Raw genomic sequence first — 20,470 nt, 5'->3', positions numbered from 1 at the left:
CTGGTAAGGGGAGAGGAGGCTGGCCTGGGGTTGGCAGACTTCACCAGGGTCCCTGGGCCTTTCTGTCTCCCAAGGTTCCCTGGGCAGGCCCCGTTCCTCAGGGGGGTGGGGCCTCTGGTTTCCCACACTCTGTCACCTCCCCCCCACCCAGGTCACTAGGGGCTGTGATGTGTGGGGTTGCCATGGCAATGAAGTGGGGGCAGGGCACCTAGGGCATGGAGCAGGACTATGGAAGTCACCAAGAAGGTGGGGGACCCTGATCCACCGGGCCCCCAAGGCCACCCCTCGGCCAGCAGCCAGCAGCCGGGGGGTGGCCTCAGAGGGTCCCAGGGACCATGGATAAACTCGGGATCTGTATACTTCGCGCAGGGGTTGTCATTGTCCACTGAGGCCATCACTGATAGGACCTGTGGCCCTGCCTCCCAGGCCCATGCCCCTGAGCCCGTTCACCAGCTACACCAGGATCCTGCTGAGGTTGGCTCCCAGTGTGTCTGCGAGCAGGCCTCCCAAGATGCCCCGAGACTCCCCTCTACTAGCCCGTTTCTGAGCTCCATCGTGGGAACCCCAGCGCATCCCAGCGTGGAGAACAGGACCCTGGCCCTACCTGTGTGCACACACAGTGACAGCACCGGTGATTCGATCCAGCATGGATTCTGCCGCTCCCGGGCTCAGGTGCAGGTTGCAGGGCAGGGCAAGGTTCCAGCTAAAGTCCTGGTGGGCTGGGGCAAAGGCCCCTGCAGCCCTGACCAGGTAGCCCCCTTGGGCAGCAGGAAGAGCCGGTGGCTACCCTATTTCCTTTCGGGGGACGAGGGCTCAGCCGCAGCCCAAGGTCCTCTCCTGGCTCCAGCCCAAGGTCAGGACCAGGGCAAGTGCCCGTGTGCGGCCCAGGCTCCTCCAGCTCCAACTCAGGCAGATGCCCCAGCTGTGGCTCCAACTCCAAAGCCGGCAGCAGTTGAAACTGACGCCTACAACTCTGACCACTCGACAGACACCGCTACCATGACCAGTGGCCTGTCCCAAGACCCCCTGCTCAGGAAGAGTAGCAACCAACGGCCAGTCCTCTTGGAGTCTTCCAAAGTGGTCTCGTCCTGCCAGGACCAAGTGGATTTTGGTTTTCAGAAGGAGCCTCCCACCCCAGCGCCTTCTCCAAATGAGTCCTCAGACCATGTCCAGGAGCTCGAGGTTGCCAAAATGCAGGTGTTATCCAACCTGCCCCAGAACCCAGCGGAGAAGCCGCCGGTCTGTACCTCTGGGCCAGGCAGCCCAACCCCAGGCTCAGGGCCTCTGGGTAGCCCCAAGTCCCAGAGGAATAACCAGGGGAGTTGCAGCTCTCGGCCAGACCAGCAGCCTCTCAACGTTTGCAACAATACCTGCTCCAGTGGGCCACGGTCTGCCTACCAAGTGTCTTGCCACAAGCAGTCACCAGTCCAGTCTCCCAGGGAAGCCATCCAGATCCCCCCCTCCACTGCCCCTACCTGCCAGCTCCGGGATGCTATGGAAGACCGTGTGCTGGTGTTCGATATGGCCACGGGGAACACCAGGATGGGGCTGCTGTGCCATGACCCCATGGGTCCACGGGCAGTGCTGCTGGGTGTCATGCCCAGTCACCCATCCATCTATGTCCCCGAAAATGTGTTGTCCGCTCCACCGTTAGCCATGCCCATCCTTTCCCCTGACAACAATCGCTCCAACTTCTGGTCCACCTCGCCCATGCTGTCCAGCCCTGTGCCCTCCAGCCTCTCATCTGGAAGCTACCGAGAGGTGGCCCTGGTTCCCAAGGAGGGCAGGCTCAACTTGGAGTCACAGAACTCCCCTGGTGCCGAGACCCCCATCAGAGTGTTCACTAGGCCCGTTCCACTGGGGATGTCCCTCCAATTTGGTGAGGGGAGATTGAGCCATGGCCATGGTCCAGGCTGCTCCAAACCTGCTGCTGAAAAAAATGAACTTAGCCGTACCATCTGGACGCTGGACACCTCCAGGATGCAAGACGCCTCCACAGTCCAGGGCAAGAAACTGCAGTGGGTGAACTCAGAGCAGACCCCAGAGCCTGTCCCACAAGCCCCAACCCAGGAGGGGCCCAAATCCCTGCTTCAGGAGGATATAGGCAACCACAACCAGAAAGAAGTCCTTACTGCTCACCCTGACAGCCTTTGGGCTGAGGGTGCTGGGCAGGTCTCCCTCGGTGGTCGGCCGCCTCTAGCCAAGCAGCATCCCCTTTCTGGACAGCCCCCTCCAACTGGTCAGCCTCCCTCTGCTGAGCAGTGCCCCCTCACCAGGCCGACCCACCTTTCTGGACAGCCACTCCTAGCTGAGCCGCCCCCCTCCACCAGGCAGCTCCCCCTTCCTGGTCAGCTCCTTCTCACTGGAACCCCTCTTGCCGGGCAGCTTTCTCTCACTGGGCAGCCTCCCTTTTCTCAAGAACCCCCCATTTCCAAAGAGCCCATCGTCTCAGGAGGGCCCCCCCTCACCAGGGAACCTGGCCAGGCCTCCACCTTGTGCCAGGAAGGGGAGCACTTGAGCTTGCCGGCCCATGTGCGGGTACTTCAGGTGCCCCTGGCCCCTGAGGCCGTGTGTGTCTACATGAACAAAGAAAAGGTCGGCGTCGGTGCCCCTGATCCGATGTCCACACATCGGCTCTCCTCCTGGCAACCTGGCGGCTCCCCGGGCACCCAGGAGGAGCAGTTTTCCCTGGTCACCTTCTCCACACCTGGCCCCGGCTGCAAGGTCTTGCCCGTGGCCATGGTGGGCACGGAGCCCCAGGGTCCCCGGTTCAAGCTGACACCCGAGGACATGACGCACTCATCGGTGGTTGCACACCTCGGCCTGCCCCGCGGGGCCTGCTATGAGCTGGTGCCCAGCACAGATGCTCTGCCGGCGCAGTCCCTCGTGCTCTGCCGCCCCTCGCGGGGCCCCTGCCGGGACGTGGCGGCGGTAGTGATCGACACGGGCACAGGCTTCACCAAATGTGGCCTGGCCGGGGAGGACCATGTCCTCAGCGTGGTGCCCTCCCGTGTGCAGCTGCTACAGCGCCCGGCCCAGGCCGAGCCCCGGGACGCGGTGCCTGAGAACCAGGAGGCCTCCTATTCGGTGCTGAACCGCGGAGTGGTCTCCGACTGGGACGCCCTGGAGGGGCTGTGGCACCACCTGTTTTACTGCAGGCTGGGCGTGCGGCCGGAGGAGCTGGCTGTGCTGGTGGCCGACTCGCCCATCTCACCGCGCACCAACCGGGAGAAGGTGGCCGAGATACTCTTCGAGCGTTTCCACGTGCCTGCCATGCAGACGGCGCATCAGGCCCTGCTGGCGCTCTACGCTTATGGGCGCACCACTGGGCTGGTGCTGGGCAGTGGCCACGGCACCTCCTACGTGGCACCTATCCTCACTGGGGATCTGGCCCCGCTGGACACCTACCGGCTGGATGTGGCTGGTGCCGACCTCACTGAGTACCTGGCTCAGCTGTTGCTGGCGGGGGGCCACTCGCCGCCCAAGGTAGGGCTGGTCAACCAGATCAAGGAGGCCTGCTGCTACGTGGCCATGAACATGACGGCTGAGATGGCCCGCACCCAGCCCCAGGCCCGGGTGGACTTCGTGCTTCCAGACAAGCAGGTCATCACACTGGGCTCTGAGCGTTTCTGCTGCCCTGAGGCCCTCTTCCAGCCCAGTCTGCTAGGCCTCAACCAGCCTGGCCTCCCGCAACTGGCCCTCTTGAGCATCAGCCGGCTGGAGGCCAGGCAGCAGGAGGAGCTGCTGGCCAATGTGGTGCTGGACGGCGGCGGCACCCTGATGAATGGCTTTCCCGAGCGCCTGAGGCAGGAGCTGGGCCCCCGAGCCACTGTGCTGGGCTCGCCCCACCGTGCTGTCGCTGCTTGGCTTGGAGGCTCCATCATGGCATCCCGGGACTCCTTCCAGAGCCTGTGGCTCAGCCGCCGTGAGTACGAGGAGGAAGGCCCTTGGGCCATCTACAAGTACCATCTGTGAGCACATAAAAGTTCTGGTTCTGCTTACTTCGAGCACTGTGGCCTGTTTTAGACACAGGGTGGCGTGGGGAAGGACAGAGAGAGGCCGGGCACCGAGTCAGGGACGGGGGCCCCGGCACTCCCAAGGCACACCCTGCCTCCGCACATGGGAACTCCATGGGGTCTAGCAATCCTATCCTTTCCAGAGAACCTCAGAACCCCTCGGCTGGCATTGGCTCGGGTCTAGCCTGACCTTTACTGCACCCCAAGGGCAACCACACACAGTGGCTGCTGTGGGTTTTGCCCCGTTGCCCCGGCGACAAGTGCAATTACCCTTGATTGCCAGCTGGTTGCCATGGCAATTTCAAACATAATGTAATAACCCACACAGCCTGGAGTGAGTCATGAAGGGGGGGAACAGCCCCCTCCCCTAGCTCCAGAGGAAAAGACTGCTTGCCCTCCTCCATCCTGGGCCCTCTACGGGGGGCTGAGGACAGCAACGTGGACAACAGCCTAACAGTTCCAAAGATGGCTGGGGACGTGGAGCATTTGTGGCCCCCAAGGGAGGGCACCTGTCAAAGTTTGGGCTTCTTGGGGGAGCTGGCCTGGTAATGCAGGTGCCCCCTAAAGTCTGAACTTCGGCTAGAGCTCTATGCTTCTGCGGGCCAGTCAGAATATGAGGGTATGGGAGTGCTGGCCTTTGGTGCCCTGGGGCAGGAAGTCAGGGTCATGGGGGATGGCAGAGAAGTCCTGGGTCCTGGGTGGGTGGTACAACCTGTGCTGAGTGATGAGGTCTGGCCGGCTTTGTAGGCTCCGTGGAGAGGGAGGCTCCCACTTTCTCCTGTCTCTGACTGGCTAGCTCTGGTGGGAGCCAGAACTCTCAACCTTGGGCTCCCTTTTCCTCCTCAGCCTTCCAAGCTGGGCTGTCCCCACCCACAGGAGGGCAGGTGTCCTCAGAGAGGCTCCTGGACAATGCCAATGCCAAATGCCCCTGCTCTTTTCCCAGGCTCTGCCCTATGCTAAAGGACCTCGGGCCATTCCTCTGGCCGGGGGGGTGGGGTGGGGGGTGGCGAGAAGCCATGGCCCCTGACCCGGTCTAGCTCCGAATAGCGGAGGTAGGAATAAAGTTCCACGTGGGCCTAGTCCTTGGCCTAGAAGAGCTGAGAGGATGGCATCCAGCTGGTACTGCTACTTCCTGCCCGGAGGGTGGCCGCAGCCTGAAGCCAAGACACCGAAGCCCTGCCTTGCCTGTGCCTCCCTCCCTGAGCGGGGGCTGAGGGACAAGCCAGGTCCCAGTCCCAACCCTGGGTTCTCATCTTTAGGTTGTTCTCTCCACCAAGGGCCAAGACCCGGCTATCCCCCCAATGCCTGAGAGCGAAGGGCTGCCCTGGGTGGGGAGGCTGCAAATAGCCGCCGATGTAGGGTCGTCGCAGCCCCTGCCAGCCCTTAGGCACGGCCCAGCCTCTTCCCCCCATCCCGCTTTCACGCCCCGCTTCAGCCTCCCCAGTCCTGAGGCCTGTGTCAGGCCGGAAGGGGACTGGTGGCTCCAGGGACCAGAGGCTCCAGGGACTGGAAACAGTGTCCCCGTGCACGCGCGAGCAAGCACGCCTGGGTGCACACAGAATGCAGACCCACGTGCCACTGGGCACCACCGCGCACACTGTGCTCTTGCCATCTCCTTCGGCATGAGCGCGCATGCACACACACACACAGACACACTCACACGTGTACACACACACCCCGCCACGTGCGCTCACCCACAGGCACATGGAGTGTGCACACGACCAAGAAGAGGTGGAGCACTGCCAGCAGCAGGCAGGGCTCTAGCGAACCACCTCTCCCCCCGCCTCTAAATCCCCCATGCCTGCTTCTCCTCGGGCCCGCCTGTCCGTCCCTAGACAGCCATGACCTTCAGGAAAGACGGAAAGTGTGTGTCGTATGTGCGGGGTCGGCAGGCCACGGCTCAGCGGCACTATACACCTCAGAAAACCAGAGCTTCAGGGACAGTGGGCAGACAGGAGGAAGGACTGGGTGCCAGGCCATTCATTCCTTCATTCCGCAGACATGAACTGAGCGTACTGAGATGAAACAGAGCCTCTGTCTGCCAGGAACTCCTACCTAGTGGTGGGGTCGGTGCTGTGACCGAGACCACCCAGAGCCCAGAGGGCCCAGAGGTGGCATCCATCTGGCTTGCAGGAGGTGACCCAAAGCCAGGGAAGGATGTGAAGGGCCCCTTGACACTCTCATCGGGGGGAAGATATTGAGGGGCCTTATGTGAGTGGTCATGTCCCAGGCCAGCCTTCCCGGCCCCGGTCCCAGCTTCCTCACCGAAGCAATCGCTCCTGTCAGCAGCCACGGGGAGCCACTCACTCAACATCCAAGGGTTTGGGGATGACCCGACCCAGGATGGGGTCAGAAGACTCCCTGGGAGGTTTGAGGCGGGGGTGGAAGTCAGCTCCAGGTACCAAGAAGCCTGTCTGGCCTTCAGACACGGGCCTCAGGATGGTTCTCAGGGCCTGTGAGTGGGGAGGGGCAAGCCCTGGGTCCCTGGGCCTCCCTGACAAAGGACAGAGAAATGGACTTCCTTCAGGGCTTCCTTCAAGGCTTCTTCCTGGCCGTTCTCAGCTTCCTCCCATCAGAGGACAGGCCTGCTGGGGCACCTTGGTGCAATAGTTCTCCTGTATCCCCATATCCCAGCCTGGGCTGCTGGTGGTGATGCTGCTCATGAAGTGTTTCAGGGTGATTAAGCTCGAAAGAAAGTGGAATCCACACCATGTCATAGGTGACTTTTATAGGCTGGGAAATTCAGTGCTCCGCAGGAAGGGGCAGACTGGGCCAGCCACCCTGGCTGGGACTTGGGGATGAGACAGGCTGAATGGGCTGGGGTGGGGGGGATAGGAGGTTCTGCCACGGCGGTCTGGAGGCCTCACTGACCACGTGCTCGCACACTCACCCATGTGTTTACTATTCCTAGCTAGGGGATGCCAGTCTGTAATGCAGTTTGCCCTAGCGACTGCCCACTTTGTTCTTGTAAGTAGGTTCCGCCCTTTGGGTCAGGTTTTGGGAGCTAGGCAGAGCGCTGGTCCCCTGGGGACTACTACCTGCCAAGAGATTCCTGTGCAGCTCCAGGGCTCAGGCTTTCCCCACACCTCCTACTCCCGGCCGGCTCCCTATCAGGGGCATAGGAAGGCCCCTCTGGCCCCTGTTGCCCAGTCAGTCCGAGGGCCTGAGGGAGTCTTTGGGAGCCTGGCCGGCGCCGGGCAGGCCACGGCTCGCCGACTCGCTGCCACCCGTCGTCCGCCCCCCTCGGAGTGGGATTCTGGCCTCAGGCTCTGCCAGGGCCCGGGAGGAGCCGGCTGAGAAGGCCCCGCCCCCAGCCCGCCCCCGGCCCGGGGTGCGAATCCGGTGCCGGCGAGCGGCGGGAGATGCTGGAGGTTTGCGAGCCGAAGCGGCTGCAGCTGGCGCCGCGTCTGCCCCGCGTGCCCGGAGCGGATTCTGCCCGCCGCCCCCGGAGCCCTCGGCGCCCCACTGAACACGCGATCGCTTCCTCCGTGTGACTGACCGGCGCTGCAGGTGCGGGGCGGGCCGCGCGGGGGGGCGCCCCCCGAACGCACGTTGTGGGGGTCTTGGGGGATTGGGTCTCTGACTCAAGGTTCGGCTCGCTCAGTGAGCGGGGGCTCCTCGAGGGCTTGGGGTCCCAGCGGGGGCACAGCACGCGGGATCTGCAGATCCGGGGGTCGGCGTGCGGGGTTGGGCTTAAAGTTCCCCGTCACCTCGGACGGCTCGGGGGTCCCAGGGGAAGCCTCTGAGCCTCAGGCCCAGGCGAATCTCCCCTCCCTGCCCCCCCCCCCGCCCCCCGTCTCGCTGGGCTCCTAATTGTGAAAACCTTAACCCTCGAACATTCTTGGTGCCCCACGGGGGTAGGGGTCAGGGGCTGAGCCGACCCTCCTGACTCCCAGGGCCGCCTTCAACCCCTCCCAACTGCCCCCGGGTCCCCTTCCTCCCGCTAAGCAGTCACTAATTTCCATGACAACGGAGAGTTCTTTATGGGCGACAACCTGAAGGGGGCTGGGCGGGGCTGCCGCGGGGTGGGGGAGGAGGCTCCAAGCCCCTGGGGCCCAGCAGCCCCCTAGCCGAGATCCTGCTTCCCTGCCTTAACGTGGGGGCCAGCGGGGGGTTCGGGGCACCGACTCAACGCTGCGCGGTGGGGGTAGGGGACGCACATGTTTCTGCTGGGAGGTGCGGGGCTTGGTGCTCACACGTGTGCCTCCCGCATGTGTGTTGCTGTGCCAGCGGGGGCGAGTCAGCAGCGCTGGGGAAGGGGGTCAGGGTGGCACCACGGTGGGGAGCAGGGCCCCGGGCTGGGGAAGTGGGGGGGTGGACAACGAACAAATGAATTTCTGCCTTCCCCAGCGTGTAGTGTCTGGCAGAGACCCTAGGCTCTCCCAGCCCCCCATAGCTCTGCCAAACTGCTTTTGTCCGCACCCCCTAGACAGAGCCTGCTCCACCAGGTTTCCTTCTGGGGAGCAGGGCCCTCTATCCTTCACCAAAAGCTTAGCCTGCCCCAGTCCGGCCCCTGTCCTGCTGCCCCACTCTAAGGCCCAGACTTTTGAGCCCCCCAGGACCACCTAGGGAGACCTGGTTCTCCCCCCTCCCCCACCCTCACCTTCCCAGTTGAGTTTTAGCCACCTGCTGGACCCCGGTTTCCTCAGCTGGGAAATTGGTGTCTCTACTCCCCTCGGTGGCAGGCTGGGCCCCAGGGGTGGGGCAGAGGTCTCTCTGCCTTTCTTTCACAGCATTTGGTGTCGACCCCCAGGTGCCAAAGCCTACCTTTCCCATATCTGCTGCTGACCCTCTCCAGCCCGTGGCCTGGCTACCACTCACTGGCAGATGGGCAGTCCTTGCCCTGGGAGAAGGCTGCAGAGTCCATGATCTCCATCTAGGGAAACTGAGGGAGGGGGTTGGTGCTGTGCAGTTGTTTCTGGGTTGTTCAGGGTGCTGTTTCTGGCCCCCCTGACAGGATCCACTGTTGGAAAGGGGGACGGCTGCAGAAGGGAATTAGGCCGAACTGCAAGAGGGGCCCGAGGGACCCAAGGCCTAGGGAGGACCTCGGATAAGGGGGGGCGTGGCTGGGGAGTCTAGGCAGGGCTGGGCCAGCTGAGAGGAGGGGCTATAAAGGGAAGCAGCCAGGTCTCTGAGCTTCATTTCCCACCACCACATTTGTGTCTTCCACATGATGGACCTGCCTTACCTAAGCTGCCTGATGACCGGGAGAGGGGCCATGGAATTGTTCGGAGGGGACTGCACCAGCTGACCTCTTCTCCCAAGCCATGGTTATGCCTCCCACACCAAGTCCAATGCATATCTGAGGGATATAGGAGGGTTCAGTGTCAACGGTCCAGGAACCACGGACAGCTCCTACCCAGGTGTTCAGAGCACATGGCTGTGGGGGACTTAGGGCTCTGCTGGGCACCCATAGGCCCCTTCAGAACCCCCTACCCACCTTCCCCTCCTGTGTCATTGTGCCTGTGTCCTTTTTATTGTCACCTCTTTGCTCCCCTTTCATTACAGTTTCTGCCTTTGTCCCTCTCTGTCCCTGCCCCTTTCTCTTTTCTAAAGTCTCTCACTTCCCCCACGTCCCCTTCCTTGATGGCGTCAGGTCACAGAACCCATGGGGAAAGAGTCGGGCCAGTCTCAGGGAATTCTTGGAGAAGGGTTTTGGCCAACACCTCTCCCATTCCCCTTCCCTTTGTTTCAAAACTTCCATCACCATAGCAATCCTTTACTCTGGGGCCTTCCCCTTCATTTCCCTCCTCCACCCACAGGGAAGCAGGGACCCCAGGGGATTTTCCTTCAGGGGTTCAAAGACTGGGACCCCAGGTGCCTGGGAGGGCCTTGGCTCTTACCTCTGCCATGCCAGGTTCAAGGCTGAACTTTCTGGACACAGCACTGGATTGTACGCCTACCACTGAGACTGGAGACAGCCCCCCCCCCCCTCCTTATTCCATCATTAGATGGGAGAGTCAACAGCAGGAACTGCGGACCATGATTTGGCTAGAGCCTGAGGCCAGCCAGGGCAGCCCCCTACCCATGTCCCAGGGCAGTGGGCTAGAAGCTTGGCTCTGCCTCCTGACACCAGACCCTGAGGGTGAAGTCTCCATTTCCCCCCCCATCTTTCCAGTGAGACCTCAGCTATGGGCCAGGCAAGGCTTGGGCCTAGGCATGTCCTTTGTAGCAGGAAACCCAGCCCCAGTCCCTGAGAGAGAGCAGGGAAGGGGAGGGGGTATCTGAAGGCTGGTGTTCACAGCTGCCACTAAATTGGGAGGTGTTGCCCACAGTTGTCGGGAGGTAGCTGGAGGCCTCTTGGGCCCCTCTTGGCCTCCCAAGATTTACTGCAAGCTCTGGAACTCCACATGGGAGAGGACCAGGGCAGCAGGAAACTTGTTTATGGCTATGAAAGGTGGGGCCTGAGCCAGGCTGACACCGGTGGAGGAGGGGACAGGACTCCAGTGCAGGACCACTGGGCCTCTGGAGCCAGACTTGCTTAAGGCTGCAGTAGGGCCCCTAGGGGACCCTTTATTACCAGGGCACCAACAGGCAGAGGCTCCCTCAGGGTTGCCTGAGGCTCGATTGCCCAAGCCCAGGGGTCAGAACCGAGGAGCAAGCAGTAACTGGGGAGCTCTTGGGCCTCAGGCACCCTTGGAGCCAGCTGGGGGGCAGTGGCAGTGCCAGGCTCCACACTTCCCCCAAGCTCTCTTTGGACAGCTCCCCCGTGCACACTGTTTCTCTGCAGAAAATGGAAGGAGCCATGTCTCTAGGGAAACGGCCGCTATGGGGCTTCTGTGCTGCCCCGTGTCCCAGTATGGACCCATGGCACAGCCCAGGTCCTGCGTCAGTGGGAGGAGAGCTCTTCACTGTTGGGTAGTGGGTCTGGTCTGTCTGGGCCATGGGGGTGAGAAAGCAAACCCCTGGCCTTCCACTGTTCTTGAAGCTGTCCCTTGACTGCTCCTCCCAGCTTCAGGGTCCAGGCCCCCTTTGTTGCCAGCAGGTGCCAGGGGCTTGGTGCGTACACCAGCAGCCTCCCAAGCAGCAGCAGTGGGTAGCAGGTGGTGGAGTGGGTGAGGATGGAGGAGACCCCTTTTCTCCTTTCTTTGCCCTGGGGCTAGGTTGGGGGTGGAGACAGATGAGTGTTTTAGGCTGGCGAGGAGACGCAGTACTGGCGGCGATCAGGGCCCCCATGGTAGGGGGGAGAGGCAGATCTGCCCCTTCCCCAGCCATGAGGTTTTAGGATGTGGATCCAGGCTGATGTGACTGTGAGCAGAGGCCTGGATTTCTGTGGTGGGAGACAGACTGCAAGACCAACCCTGGGCTCTTGTGGGCACAAGTGCATATGCATGGCCAAGGGCAAGATCAGGCAGGGCATATACAAAACCTCCCCAGCCACGCGGCAGAGCTGGGAGCTGGTGGAGCAGGGCGGGGGGAGGTGGAGCTTCTGGAAGGTATCTCAGAGAAGGGCCGTTTTGAGTCTGGAGCGGCAGGATCATTTTAGACGATTTGTTGCACCAACAACCTTATAATGTCAGAAATCACAAGGAAAGAAGAAAGAGATTAAGCCCTTGTCTGGACACCTAGCTCATGGGGAGGCTGCTTCGCAGGGAGGCCAAGGTGGGCAGGGCCCTTACCAGGGCCCACACTCCCTGCCATCGACGGACACAGTTGAGCTGGCGAGTCACCTGTTGTTGGATTTTAGGTAGTTGCTGATTTTTTTTTTTTTTTTACGTTATAAATAACTCTGCTGTGACAAATAGGATACTGATGGGAGGCTTTGGGGGAAGGGCATTCCTGCCACCGGGAACGGTGTAAGCAAAGCAACAGGGCTGGGACATAGGTCCCTCCCAGCTTCCTGGGGGGCCCGCAGCCTAAGGGACCACCCTCCCGCCCAGTACGCAGGCCTTGGGTTCCAGCCTGGAAAGGAAATCGCGGTGCAGTGGCACCACTGAGGGACTGATCCGGGCCCCCTCCCCCAGATTGTTGGGGCATAGAGATGGGTGGCCGGCAGTGGTGGGTGGCTGTGCCTCTGCTCTCAGCTGCGAGTGTGGGATTCCAGCCACATGCTCTTCTCCGGCAGACGCAGGAGCAGGGCTGTGACCATGGCGGCAAAGACACACAGGCGGGGACGATCTTCAAAGCTTCCCTTGTTTGCCTCCGCAGTGCCTCACAAGATGGCTTAAGCCCTGGCTTAAATCACGCTGATGAAATGCATTTGCATTCCCTGAGCCCAGACAACCCGGATGAGGGAATGATGGAATTTGTTCCCTAATGCTGAGGGCAGATTTGAGGGAAAACTTCTGGGACTCTGACCCCTGGGAAGTGGGTGGCCTCTGCTTAGGAGGAAGCAAGCAAAAGCCAGGGCTGGCCACGGGGCTGGTGGGGGTCCTGGCCTTTGACCCTGGCTGGCAGAGTCGCGGTGACCCAAGCTGCCTTCTCTGGGGGTGGCTTCCTCCCTTCTCCACTCCCTCCGATAGCCGGGAGTGACTCCAGGTAGGGGAGCATCTAGGTGGTCAAGGCCAGAGGCCGGGCCCCGTGCACAGCGGGTGCTCATCGTGCGGAGAATATGCACAGTCAGCCGAGGCTGAGCTTGCCGTGGCCCCAGAATCACATTGGCCAGGCATTATGGAGGTCCAGACACTGTCACCAACTCCCCTCCTGAAGTTGACCTCTAGCAAGAGCTGCGAGTGCCCTTTCCTTTGGGTGCTGGAGCCAGTCCCCCCTCAGCACCGCACAAGAGGATTGGGTGAGTGGCGTTGCAGACCCACGGGTGCCAGGCCCCAGGTGCCAGAGTGCCTGAGTGTGGTCACCTTTGTGCCTGGAACACCCACTCCTGGCCAGGGACCTATGCCCTAGACCTGACTGCCCAGGCCTCCTGTGGGCCCCGGCAGCGAGGCACTCACTGGCAGACTTGTCTAACTTTTTTCCAGACTATTACCCCTGCATGCCTCCTGGCAAATCCTTCCCCTCTAAGACCCAGCCCTGACGCCCTTTCTTCCTCAAAGCCTTTCCTCACTTCCACCCAAATGGGCGTCCTCTCTCTGAGGAAACTCTCCAAGCGCTGTGCCTGAATACAACGTTTATTGAATCAATAAAGGTAATTGTAGTAAAAATTCTTTTTTTAAAAAAGATTTAATTTATATGAGAGAGAGAGCGAGAGGGAGCATGAGCATGAGAGAGAGAGAGAGAACACAAAGCAATGGGACGCAGAGGGGCAGAGAGGGCGAGGGAGAAGCAGACACCACCCTGAGCAGGGAGCCCTACGCAAGGCTCGATCCCAGGACCCTGGGATCACGACCCGAGCCAAAGGCAGATGCTTAAACAACTGAGCCACCCAGGTGCCCCTGTAGTAAAAATTCTAACAGAAAAGTAATAAAAGATATAAATCTGCCCCTCTAACACCTAATTCTTTGCCCCAGAGAGCACTCTGATTTTCTTAGGTGTCTTTCCAGAATTGAGTTTGTGAGTATACATTGGTATATAAGCTTTAAAAAATTTACCCAAATAGCAGCATCCTTGACCCATCATTCTGTCCCTTGCTTTTCCATTTAACATCTCAGAAACTGTCTGACCATAGCACATTTTGCTACTATATTCTTTGTAATAACCACCAAGTATTCTTTCATATGGATGGCCATAATTTTTTTTAAAGATTTTATTTATTTACTTAGAGAGAGAGAGCACGAGCGGGAGGGGCAAAGGGAGACAGCGTGAGAATCCCAAGCCGACCCCTCGCTGAGCAGAGAGCCCAACACAGGGGCTCGATCCCATGACCCTGAGATCATGACTTGAGCCAAAATCAAAAGTTGGACACTTAAGCGACTGAGCCACCCAAGTGCCCCAGGATGGCCATAATTTTTATTAACATTTTGAAATTGTGAAATATAACAAAAATCTAGAAATGTGCCCCCCAACTTGTACGTACATTTTTACAAATTGTTATAAAAACAGACACCTGTGGAACCACCACACAGGTTCAGAAATCAGCCCTCCAGAATCTCCCCGTGTCCTGACTCAATCACAACTACTCTCTTTCTCTCAGAAGGACTTGTGGTACTTATTTCCTAGCTTTTTTTTGAAAACAGTTTTACCAGAGTGTTTGTATCCATACACAGTACAGGTTAGTTCTGCATGTTTCGAACTCTGTATCAATAGGATCCTGCTCTATGTACTCTTTTGTGTCTTTTCCACTCAACACTCTGTTGGTGAAATTCACCGCGTGAGCGTGAGCGTGATCGGGTGTAGCTGTAGCTCCTTCATTTCCATCGCTGTGTAATATTCCATTGTGTGACTGTGCCATATTACGTCCTGCTGCTGGTGGCTATGTGGGCTGTTTCCAGTTTGGGGCAATTACGAATGTTGCCACTATGAGCCTTCCTGTATGAGTGGTCTGCTGCATAAATGTATTTCTGTAGGGCATATATTTAGCAGTGCAAATGCTGGTTCATGGGGCATGTTCAACTTTAGCAGTTTTACCAAACTGTTTTCCAAAGGAGAGACTTAGCCTCCACCAGCAGTGCTTATGTTCTCCACGTCTTTGCCAACACTTGGGATCTTCAGACTTTCAGAGATGGCCATCTGCTGGGTGGGTGGTTATAGCCCCCTTCACCTGTGTGATAGCTGAAATATAAAGAAATCATTTGGTAAATCTTTTGTCGTTGTTGTTGAATGTATACAATACAAAATGATTCCTTGCTATGTCAGTTTAATACGTTTTTCGTAAGTGGGGGCTGTTGTAGCTCAGGCAGCCGAGCCGAGTGGCATGAGCCACGACCAGAAAAGCGGGGGTGGGAGCCTGACCAGCCTCTAGCCCTTTCTGATGCAGTCTCTGGCCCTTGCTTGGCCTGAGCCAGGCTGGGTTTTCCCGGAGGCGTCCTCTGTATTGCGGGGAGAAGCCTCCATGTTGTGGTACAGCTGAGCCAGACTCCATCCTGCCTGCAGCTCAGACCCTGGCAATGCCGTTTGGGTGTGTGACTCTGGGTGATAAGAAGAACTATAACCAGCCGTCGGAGGTGACTGACAGATATGATTTGGGACAGGTCATCAAGACGTGAGTGCTGGGTCTGGTGGTCAAGGGTGGGTGGGCAAGGGCTGGTGAAAGGGGAGCAGAGGGCAGCCCACACTGAGGCCAGGGCTGAGTGGGGTGCTTGCCGGCTGCAGTGAGGAGTTCTGTGAGATCTTCCGGGCCAAGGACAAGACGACGGGCAAGCTGCACACCTGCAAGAAGTTCCAGAAGCGGGACGGCCGCAAAGTGCGGAAGGCGGCCAAGAACGAGATAGGCATCCTCAAGATGTGAGTGTGAAGCCTAGGGGGAGGGTGGCCTAAGAGGTAGCAGAGAAGGGTTTCAAGGGCAGGGGGCCTCAAGCAGTACCAGCCTCTGGCCAGTTTGCTGTGGCCCACAGTGGCAACCAGAGCCTCTCTTAGGGGTTTACCCAGCCCTAACTATTGGCCCTTCTCCCTGCCGCCAGGGTGAAGCATCCCAACATCCTGCAACTGGTGGATGTGTTTGTGACCCGCAAGGAGTACTTCATCTTCCTGGAGCTGTGAGTGTGGGCCTGGGGTCCCAGGATTCCTCAGTCCCCAGGGCCTTTACCTGCTCTGCCCTCTGCAACCAGGGAAAGCCCCCTTTCTGGACCCTGGGGGTCCTGGGTCCCTGTGCCTTGCCCAGCCAGCTCCCTGATGTAGGCAGCCTGCCCAAGTACTCCTGCCCCACCCCCGATCCTGCCCACGCCGGGCTCAGGGGCTGGTGTCCCTCAGGGCCACGGGGAGGGAGGTGTTTGACTGGATCCTGGACCAGGGCTACTACTCCGAGCGAGACACGAGCAATGTGGTGCGGCAGGTCCTGGAGGCCGTGGCCTACCTGCACTCACTCAAGATCGTGCACAGGAACCTCAAGGTGAGGCCAGGAACCAGGTCTGACAGCAGCCAGCCTGGGGCTGAGGTGGGCAGCACCTTGGGGTCTTAGTCTAGCCTCTGGGGTCCTCATGGAGTCTTTCTCTGCTCACCCACATGTCACTCCTGCCCGGAGCAGCTGGAGAACCTGGTTTACTACAATCGGCTGAAGAACTCAAAGATCGTCATCAGTGACTTCCACTTGGCTAAGCTAGAGAATGGCCTCATCAAGGAGCCCTGTGGGACTCCCGAGTACCTGGGCAAGCAGGGGGTGGGGCAGGGGCAGGGTGGGAGACAGCCTTCAAGGAGTGGCTCTGGGTAGAGGGGGAAGGAAGTGTCTAGCCCGGGAAGTGGTGTGAGTGGTACCAGGCCTAGGCCTGGTACTGACCAGCAGATGGACACTGTGTTTGCAGCCCCGGAGGTGGTAGGGCGGCAGCGATATGGACGCCCTGTGGACTGCTGGGCCATTGGAGTCATCATGTACATCCTGTGAGTGGATGGGCAGGCAAACAGGCTTGCAGCCAGGCTGGGTGGGGTCCTGTGTCCATGGCCCTCTGGGTGACCCTGCCCTTTGGCTCCCCATGCAGGCTTTCAGGGAACCCCCCCTTCTATGAGGAGGTAGAGGAAGATGACTATGAGAACCATGACAAGAACCTCTTCCGCAAGATCCTGGCTGGCGACTATGAGTTTGACTCTCCGTATTGGGATGATATTTCACAGGCGGGTGAGGAGGTGCCCAGCATGTGGGTAAAGGGAAGGGTTGGTGTGGGGGACCTGCTCTCAGCCTTCTCTGCTGGACTCTGCTCCTACCTCCCAGCCCATTCATCACCCATAGACAGTGAGATGAGGTGCCCATGCCTAGCCTCTCCCTGGCTTTGTCCCCAGCCAAAGACCTGGTAACAAGGCTGATGGAGGTGGAGCAAGACCAGCGCATCACCGCAGAAGAGGCCATCTCCCATGAGTGGTGAGCAGGGCCCATGGAGGACAGAAGGAGAGGCCAGGTTTCCCTTGGCCTAGTCCTCCTCACATCTAGTAGCCCCATCCTTGAGGCTTTGAGTAGGGGCTGGGGGTGCCCAGAGCTCAGGCCCAGCCCAGAGGGCCTGCCTGGTAACCTCTGGATCTTAAGAGAAGAGGGCTGGGCAGTCTCCATGAAGGCCTATACCCCCTCAGATCCCAATGCACTTGCACCCTTTCTAGGATTTCTGGCAATGCTGCTTCTGATAAGAACATCAAGGATGGTGTCTGTGCCCAGATTGAAAAGAACTTTGCCAGGGCCAAGTGGAAGGTAAGGCTCGGATGACTCCCTTTCTTGGACTGATGCCAAGAGCTCCTTCTGCCACACAGTCTCTTGCCTGTATCACACCCCTGCAGCCACACAAAGGCGTTTATTCAGCCACCAGGTGTGGCTGTAGCCACCGTCTGCCTTACGTGGGTGTGTGAACAGCTGGGTCCCTGGCCTGCTCCCCTGGGGTGGTCAGAGGCTTTGGCTCAGAATGCTGGCTTTGGCTCTTGCCAAGGAACGGATCTGGCTTCTGTAAGCTCACTCTGGGCCTCTCTCTGCTGCCCTCCTTTCAGAAGGCTGTCCGAGTGACCACCCTCATGAAACGGCTCCGGGCCCCGGAGCAGTCCAGCACAGCGACAGCCCAGTCTGCCCCAGCCACAGACACTGCCACTGCTGGGGCTGCAGGCGGGGCCGCAGCTGCAAGTGGGGCTGCCCCAGCCCTTGGGGGCAGCGCCACCTCAGCCACAGCGGGTGCTGTTGCTCTTGCCGCAAAGAGCGATAATGCAGCCCCCGCAGACCGTAGTGCCACCCCAGCCACCGATGGCAGTACCACCCCGGCCACCGATGGCAGTGTCACCCCAGCCACCGACGGGAGCATCACCCCAGCCACCGATGGGAGCATCACCCCAGCCACCGATAGGAGTGTTACTCCAGCCACTGATGGGAGAGCCACACCAGCCACCGAAGAGAGCACCATGCCCACCCCCCAAAGCAGTGTCACACCAGCCACCAAGGCAGCTGCCACCCCTGAGCCGGCTTTGGCCCAGCCGGACAGCACAGCCCCCGGGGGCACAACAGGCCAGGCTCCACCCTCCAGTAAAGGGGAAGAGGCTGCTGGCTATGCCCAGGAGTCTCGGAGGGAGGAGACCAGCTGAGTGAGCAGGCTGGTGTGGGGCAGGGGGCGGGCAGGAGGGTGGGAGAGTGGATGAGGGGCTTCTCACTGTACATAAGAGTCACTGGCATGATGCCCTTGCTCCCTCCTGCCCCTGCCTCCCAGTGTGGGGCATGTTTGGGGGCCACGGGAGAGCAGTCTCATCTCCTGTGTGTATGTGCGTGAGTGGTGGGCAGGCCAGAGGCAGGACCGGCCCCAGCCCCTGCATGGATTCCTTGTGGCTTTTCTGTCTTTCGCTAGCTTCACCAGTTTCTGTTCCTTGCGGGATGCTGCTCTAGGGATACTCAGGAGGTCCCTGCTCCCTTTCCCCTTCCCTTTTTGCCTCACAATTTCCCCAGGCAGGCCCTGCAGGTCCCATCCTCTCCCAGGCCCTAAACTTGGGTGGCCTTGCCCTGAGAGCTGGTCCTCCAGCGAGGCCCTGTCAGCGGTCTTAGGCTCCTGCACATGAAGGTATGTGCCTGTGGTATGTGGGCTGCTCTAAGGATGGACACAGGCTGGTATAGAGAATGTACAAATCTAGGGCAGTATGCTTTAAGACAAGACTGGTCGCATGGTTGGGGGCACTGCTTGGTAGCTTTGGGGGTCCTCAGAAGTGAAAGAGAATGAGTAGGGGGGTAGAAACGTCCACCTTTGTTCCTGGAGAGTTCCCACCAATAATATCCTTGTGGTATTTCCTGCCCTCCTGGGTTCTGCAGTGGGTTGCCCTGTGCCCTGAGCTTCATGAGCCTGTAAGGGGAAGGAGGGAACAGTTGGGATGTGGCAATGAAAACTGGGAGGGCAGAGTGTAGGCCCAGTACCTAGTGCACCAGCTTAGCTGGGTCCTTACCCTGAGCCAGACAGGGAAGGCTGATAGCCCTTGGCTCTTCTCTGATGGTGTTCCTCAGGCTCAGGCTACAGTCCTCTCCATCCCAGGGGGCCTGCCACATGGCAGTGTCCCATAATCTGATTTGAGGTTTGCCCTTCACAGGGGCAGATTTCTGCTCTCCTAATTGAAAAATAAAATAGAGAGGAACCCCCACCCCCACCCCTCTATGTCTGTGACCCATTTCCCCTTCTGTCAGGGCTTAGAGAGAGGCCCAGGTGCCTCTGAGCTATGCTGAGTTGCTTTTACTGGGATGAGGAAGTGGAATAAGGCTCCCCAATTTCCTGATGGAGGCTCCTGGCAGGTGCCCTTTGTCAGACCCCACCACAGCTTGGGCAGGCAGCCGCACTGGTCCCGGCCTTTGCTCAGCACTCCAGTGGCAGTCCTGCCCTTCTCCCTGCATGCCTGTGGGTCTGCTCTGGTGTATGAAGGTCGGTAGGCTAACTGTGTGCCTGCTGAACCTGGCAAATAAATGTCACCCTGCCAAAGCCTCTGGCCATCCTCTTGCCTTTGCTTCCTCTGTCTTACTGGGGAGGGGCCCCTGGAAGGCAGTGGGGAGGGAAGAGGCTGGGAGTAGGTTCACATGTCTGTGCTCAGTGCCATGAGGATTGCTTGGGCTGGGTACAGATCATTCTTTACCACTGTGTGTTCCTTGATTGTGGCGGGTCCTCTGGACGCTAGAAATCCATGTGGGTGGTGGGTCCTGTCCTGGGCTTGTGCCAAGGAAAACCCCCCGGACTGCTGTTCTGACAAGTCCTGTTGAACAAGGAGCCCTTGTCTTGACTTAGGCATATAACTGAAACTCACCACAGACCAGCCATCATAGGGAGAGACCTTGCCCATGGCCAAAGTGGGCTTCCCTGGGTTGGGGAGAGGGTGCAGGGTGGGCAGTACACAAAGGTTCTATGCTGCCCTTTGTGTTGATTCCTCCTCCCTGTGGACAATGCCCGTGCTTTCCACACAGGCCCAAAGAACTTCACTCTGGGTCTACTTCAGGTGGAACAAATCAACGTTAGATCATGGGGCTCTACATAAGGTTTCTTCGGGGGAGAGGGTAGTAACACTGCTAAAAACAGTTAAGCATGAAAACTGCTAGGAAGACTTGTTCCAGTCCTGACTGGCCCAGATGAATTCACCACGGATGCTGCTCTTTCTCAGGGAGAACCCCAGAGATAACTTCTCTGATGTGGGACTCAATAAAAGGGTTTGTTAGTCACTGGTCTATAAAGCATCTGGGCCTCCAAAATTGTAACCCCACTATACAGTCCAGAGGCATGCTGGTCCTCCTGAGAGCTAAGAGCGAAAGTCAGGGTACTGGCCTTGCTGCCTCCAAACTTAGGGATCATCATGCCTTGCTTGGATAAAGCCAGAGTAAGCTTGGGGTGTCCTGAGGGGTTGGGACCTGTGTCCATCTTTCTAGGACCACTCAGAGCCGAAGGCTGAGAGGGTGGAGCATTCTTTTAGTCTGTGGGAACTACGGGCGTACGGTCGAGCACTGCCCAGAGCCCAGGGGACCGCTCTCCATCGGGACCATCGTCCCA

General features: G+C 59.2%; 2 protein-coding genes across 3 annotated transcripts; both read left to right on the top strand.

Moving 5' to 3' along the window:
- Nucleotides 1–228: 228 nt before the first annotated feature.
- LOC102726415 (uncharacterized) lies at nucleotides 229–3,975 on the top strand. Its single transcript, XM_006737353.2, has one exon. The coding sequence runs from the start codon at nucleotides 229–231 to the stop codon at nucleotides 3,973–3,975; it is 3,747 nt and encodes a 1,248-aa protein (XP_006737416.2).
- Nucleotides 3,976–7,335: 3,360 nt separating this feature from the next.
- CAMKV (CaM kinase like vesicle associated) lies at nucleotides 7,336–19,420 on the top strand. 2 transcript variants are annotated; one of them, XM_006737328.3, is made up of 11 exons: nucleotides 7,336–7,526; nucleotides 14,943–15,051; nucleotides 15,162–15,293; nucleotides 15,470–15,544; nucleotides 15,759–15,897; nucleotides 16,033–16,153; nucleotides 16,307–16,382; nucleotides 16,481–16,617; nucleotides 16,779–16,857; nucleotides 17,091–17,178; nucleotides 17,469–19,420. In XM_006737328.3, exons 2-11 carry the CDS (start codon nucleotides 14,957–14,959, stop codon nucleotides 18,048–18,050), a joined length of 1,524 nt encoding a protein of 507 aa, XP_006737391.2. In that variant the 5' UTR covers nucleotides 7,336–7,526; nucleotides 14,943–14,956; the 3' UTR covers nucleotides 18,051–19,420. The 2 variants fall into 2 exon arrangements, with proteins under 2 accessions (XP_006737391.2, XP_030888233.2); XM_031032373.2 differs by lacking the exon at nucleotides 7,336–7,526 and adding an exon at nucleotides 11,491–11,703.
- The last annotated feature ends 1,050 nt before the right edge of the window (nucleotides 19,421–20,470 follow it).

The sequence above is a fragment of the Leptonychotes weddellii genome, chromosome 1, assembly GCF_054177405.1.
Source record: "Leptonychotes weddellii isolate Sample4059 chromosome 1, ASM5417740v2, whole genome shotgun sequence".
Lineage (NCBI taxonomy): Eukaryota > Metazoa > Chordata > Mammalia > Carnivora > Phocidae > Leptonychotes > Leptonychotes weddellii.
The sequence above is the reverse complement of the archived record's forward strand: the minus strand, read 5'-3'. Positions and strand labels throughout refer to the sequence as shown.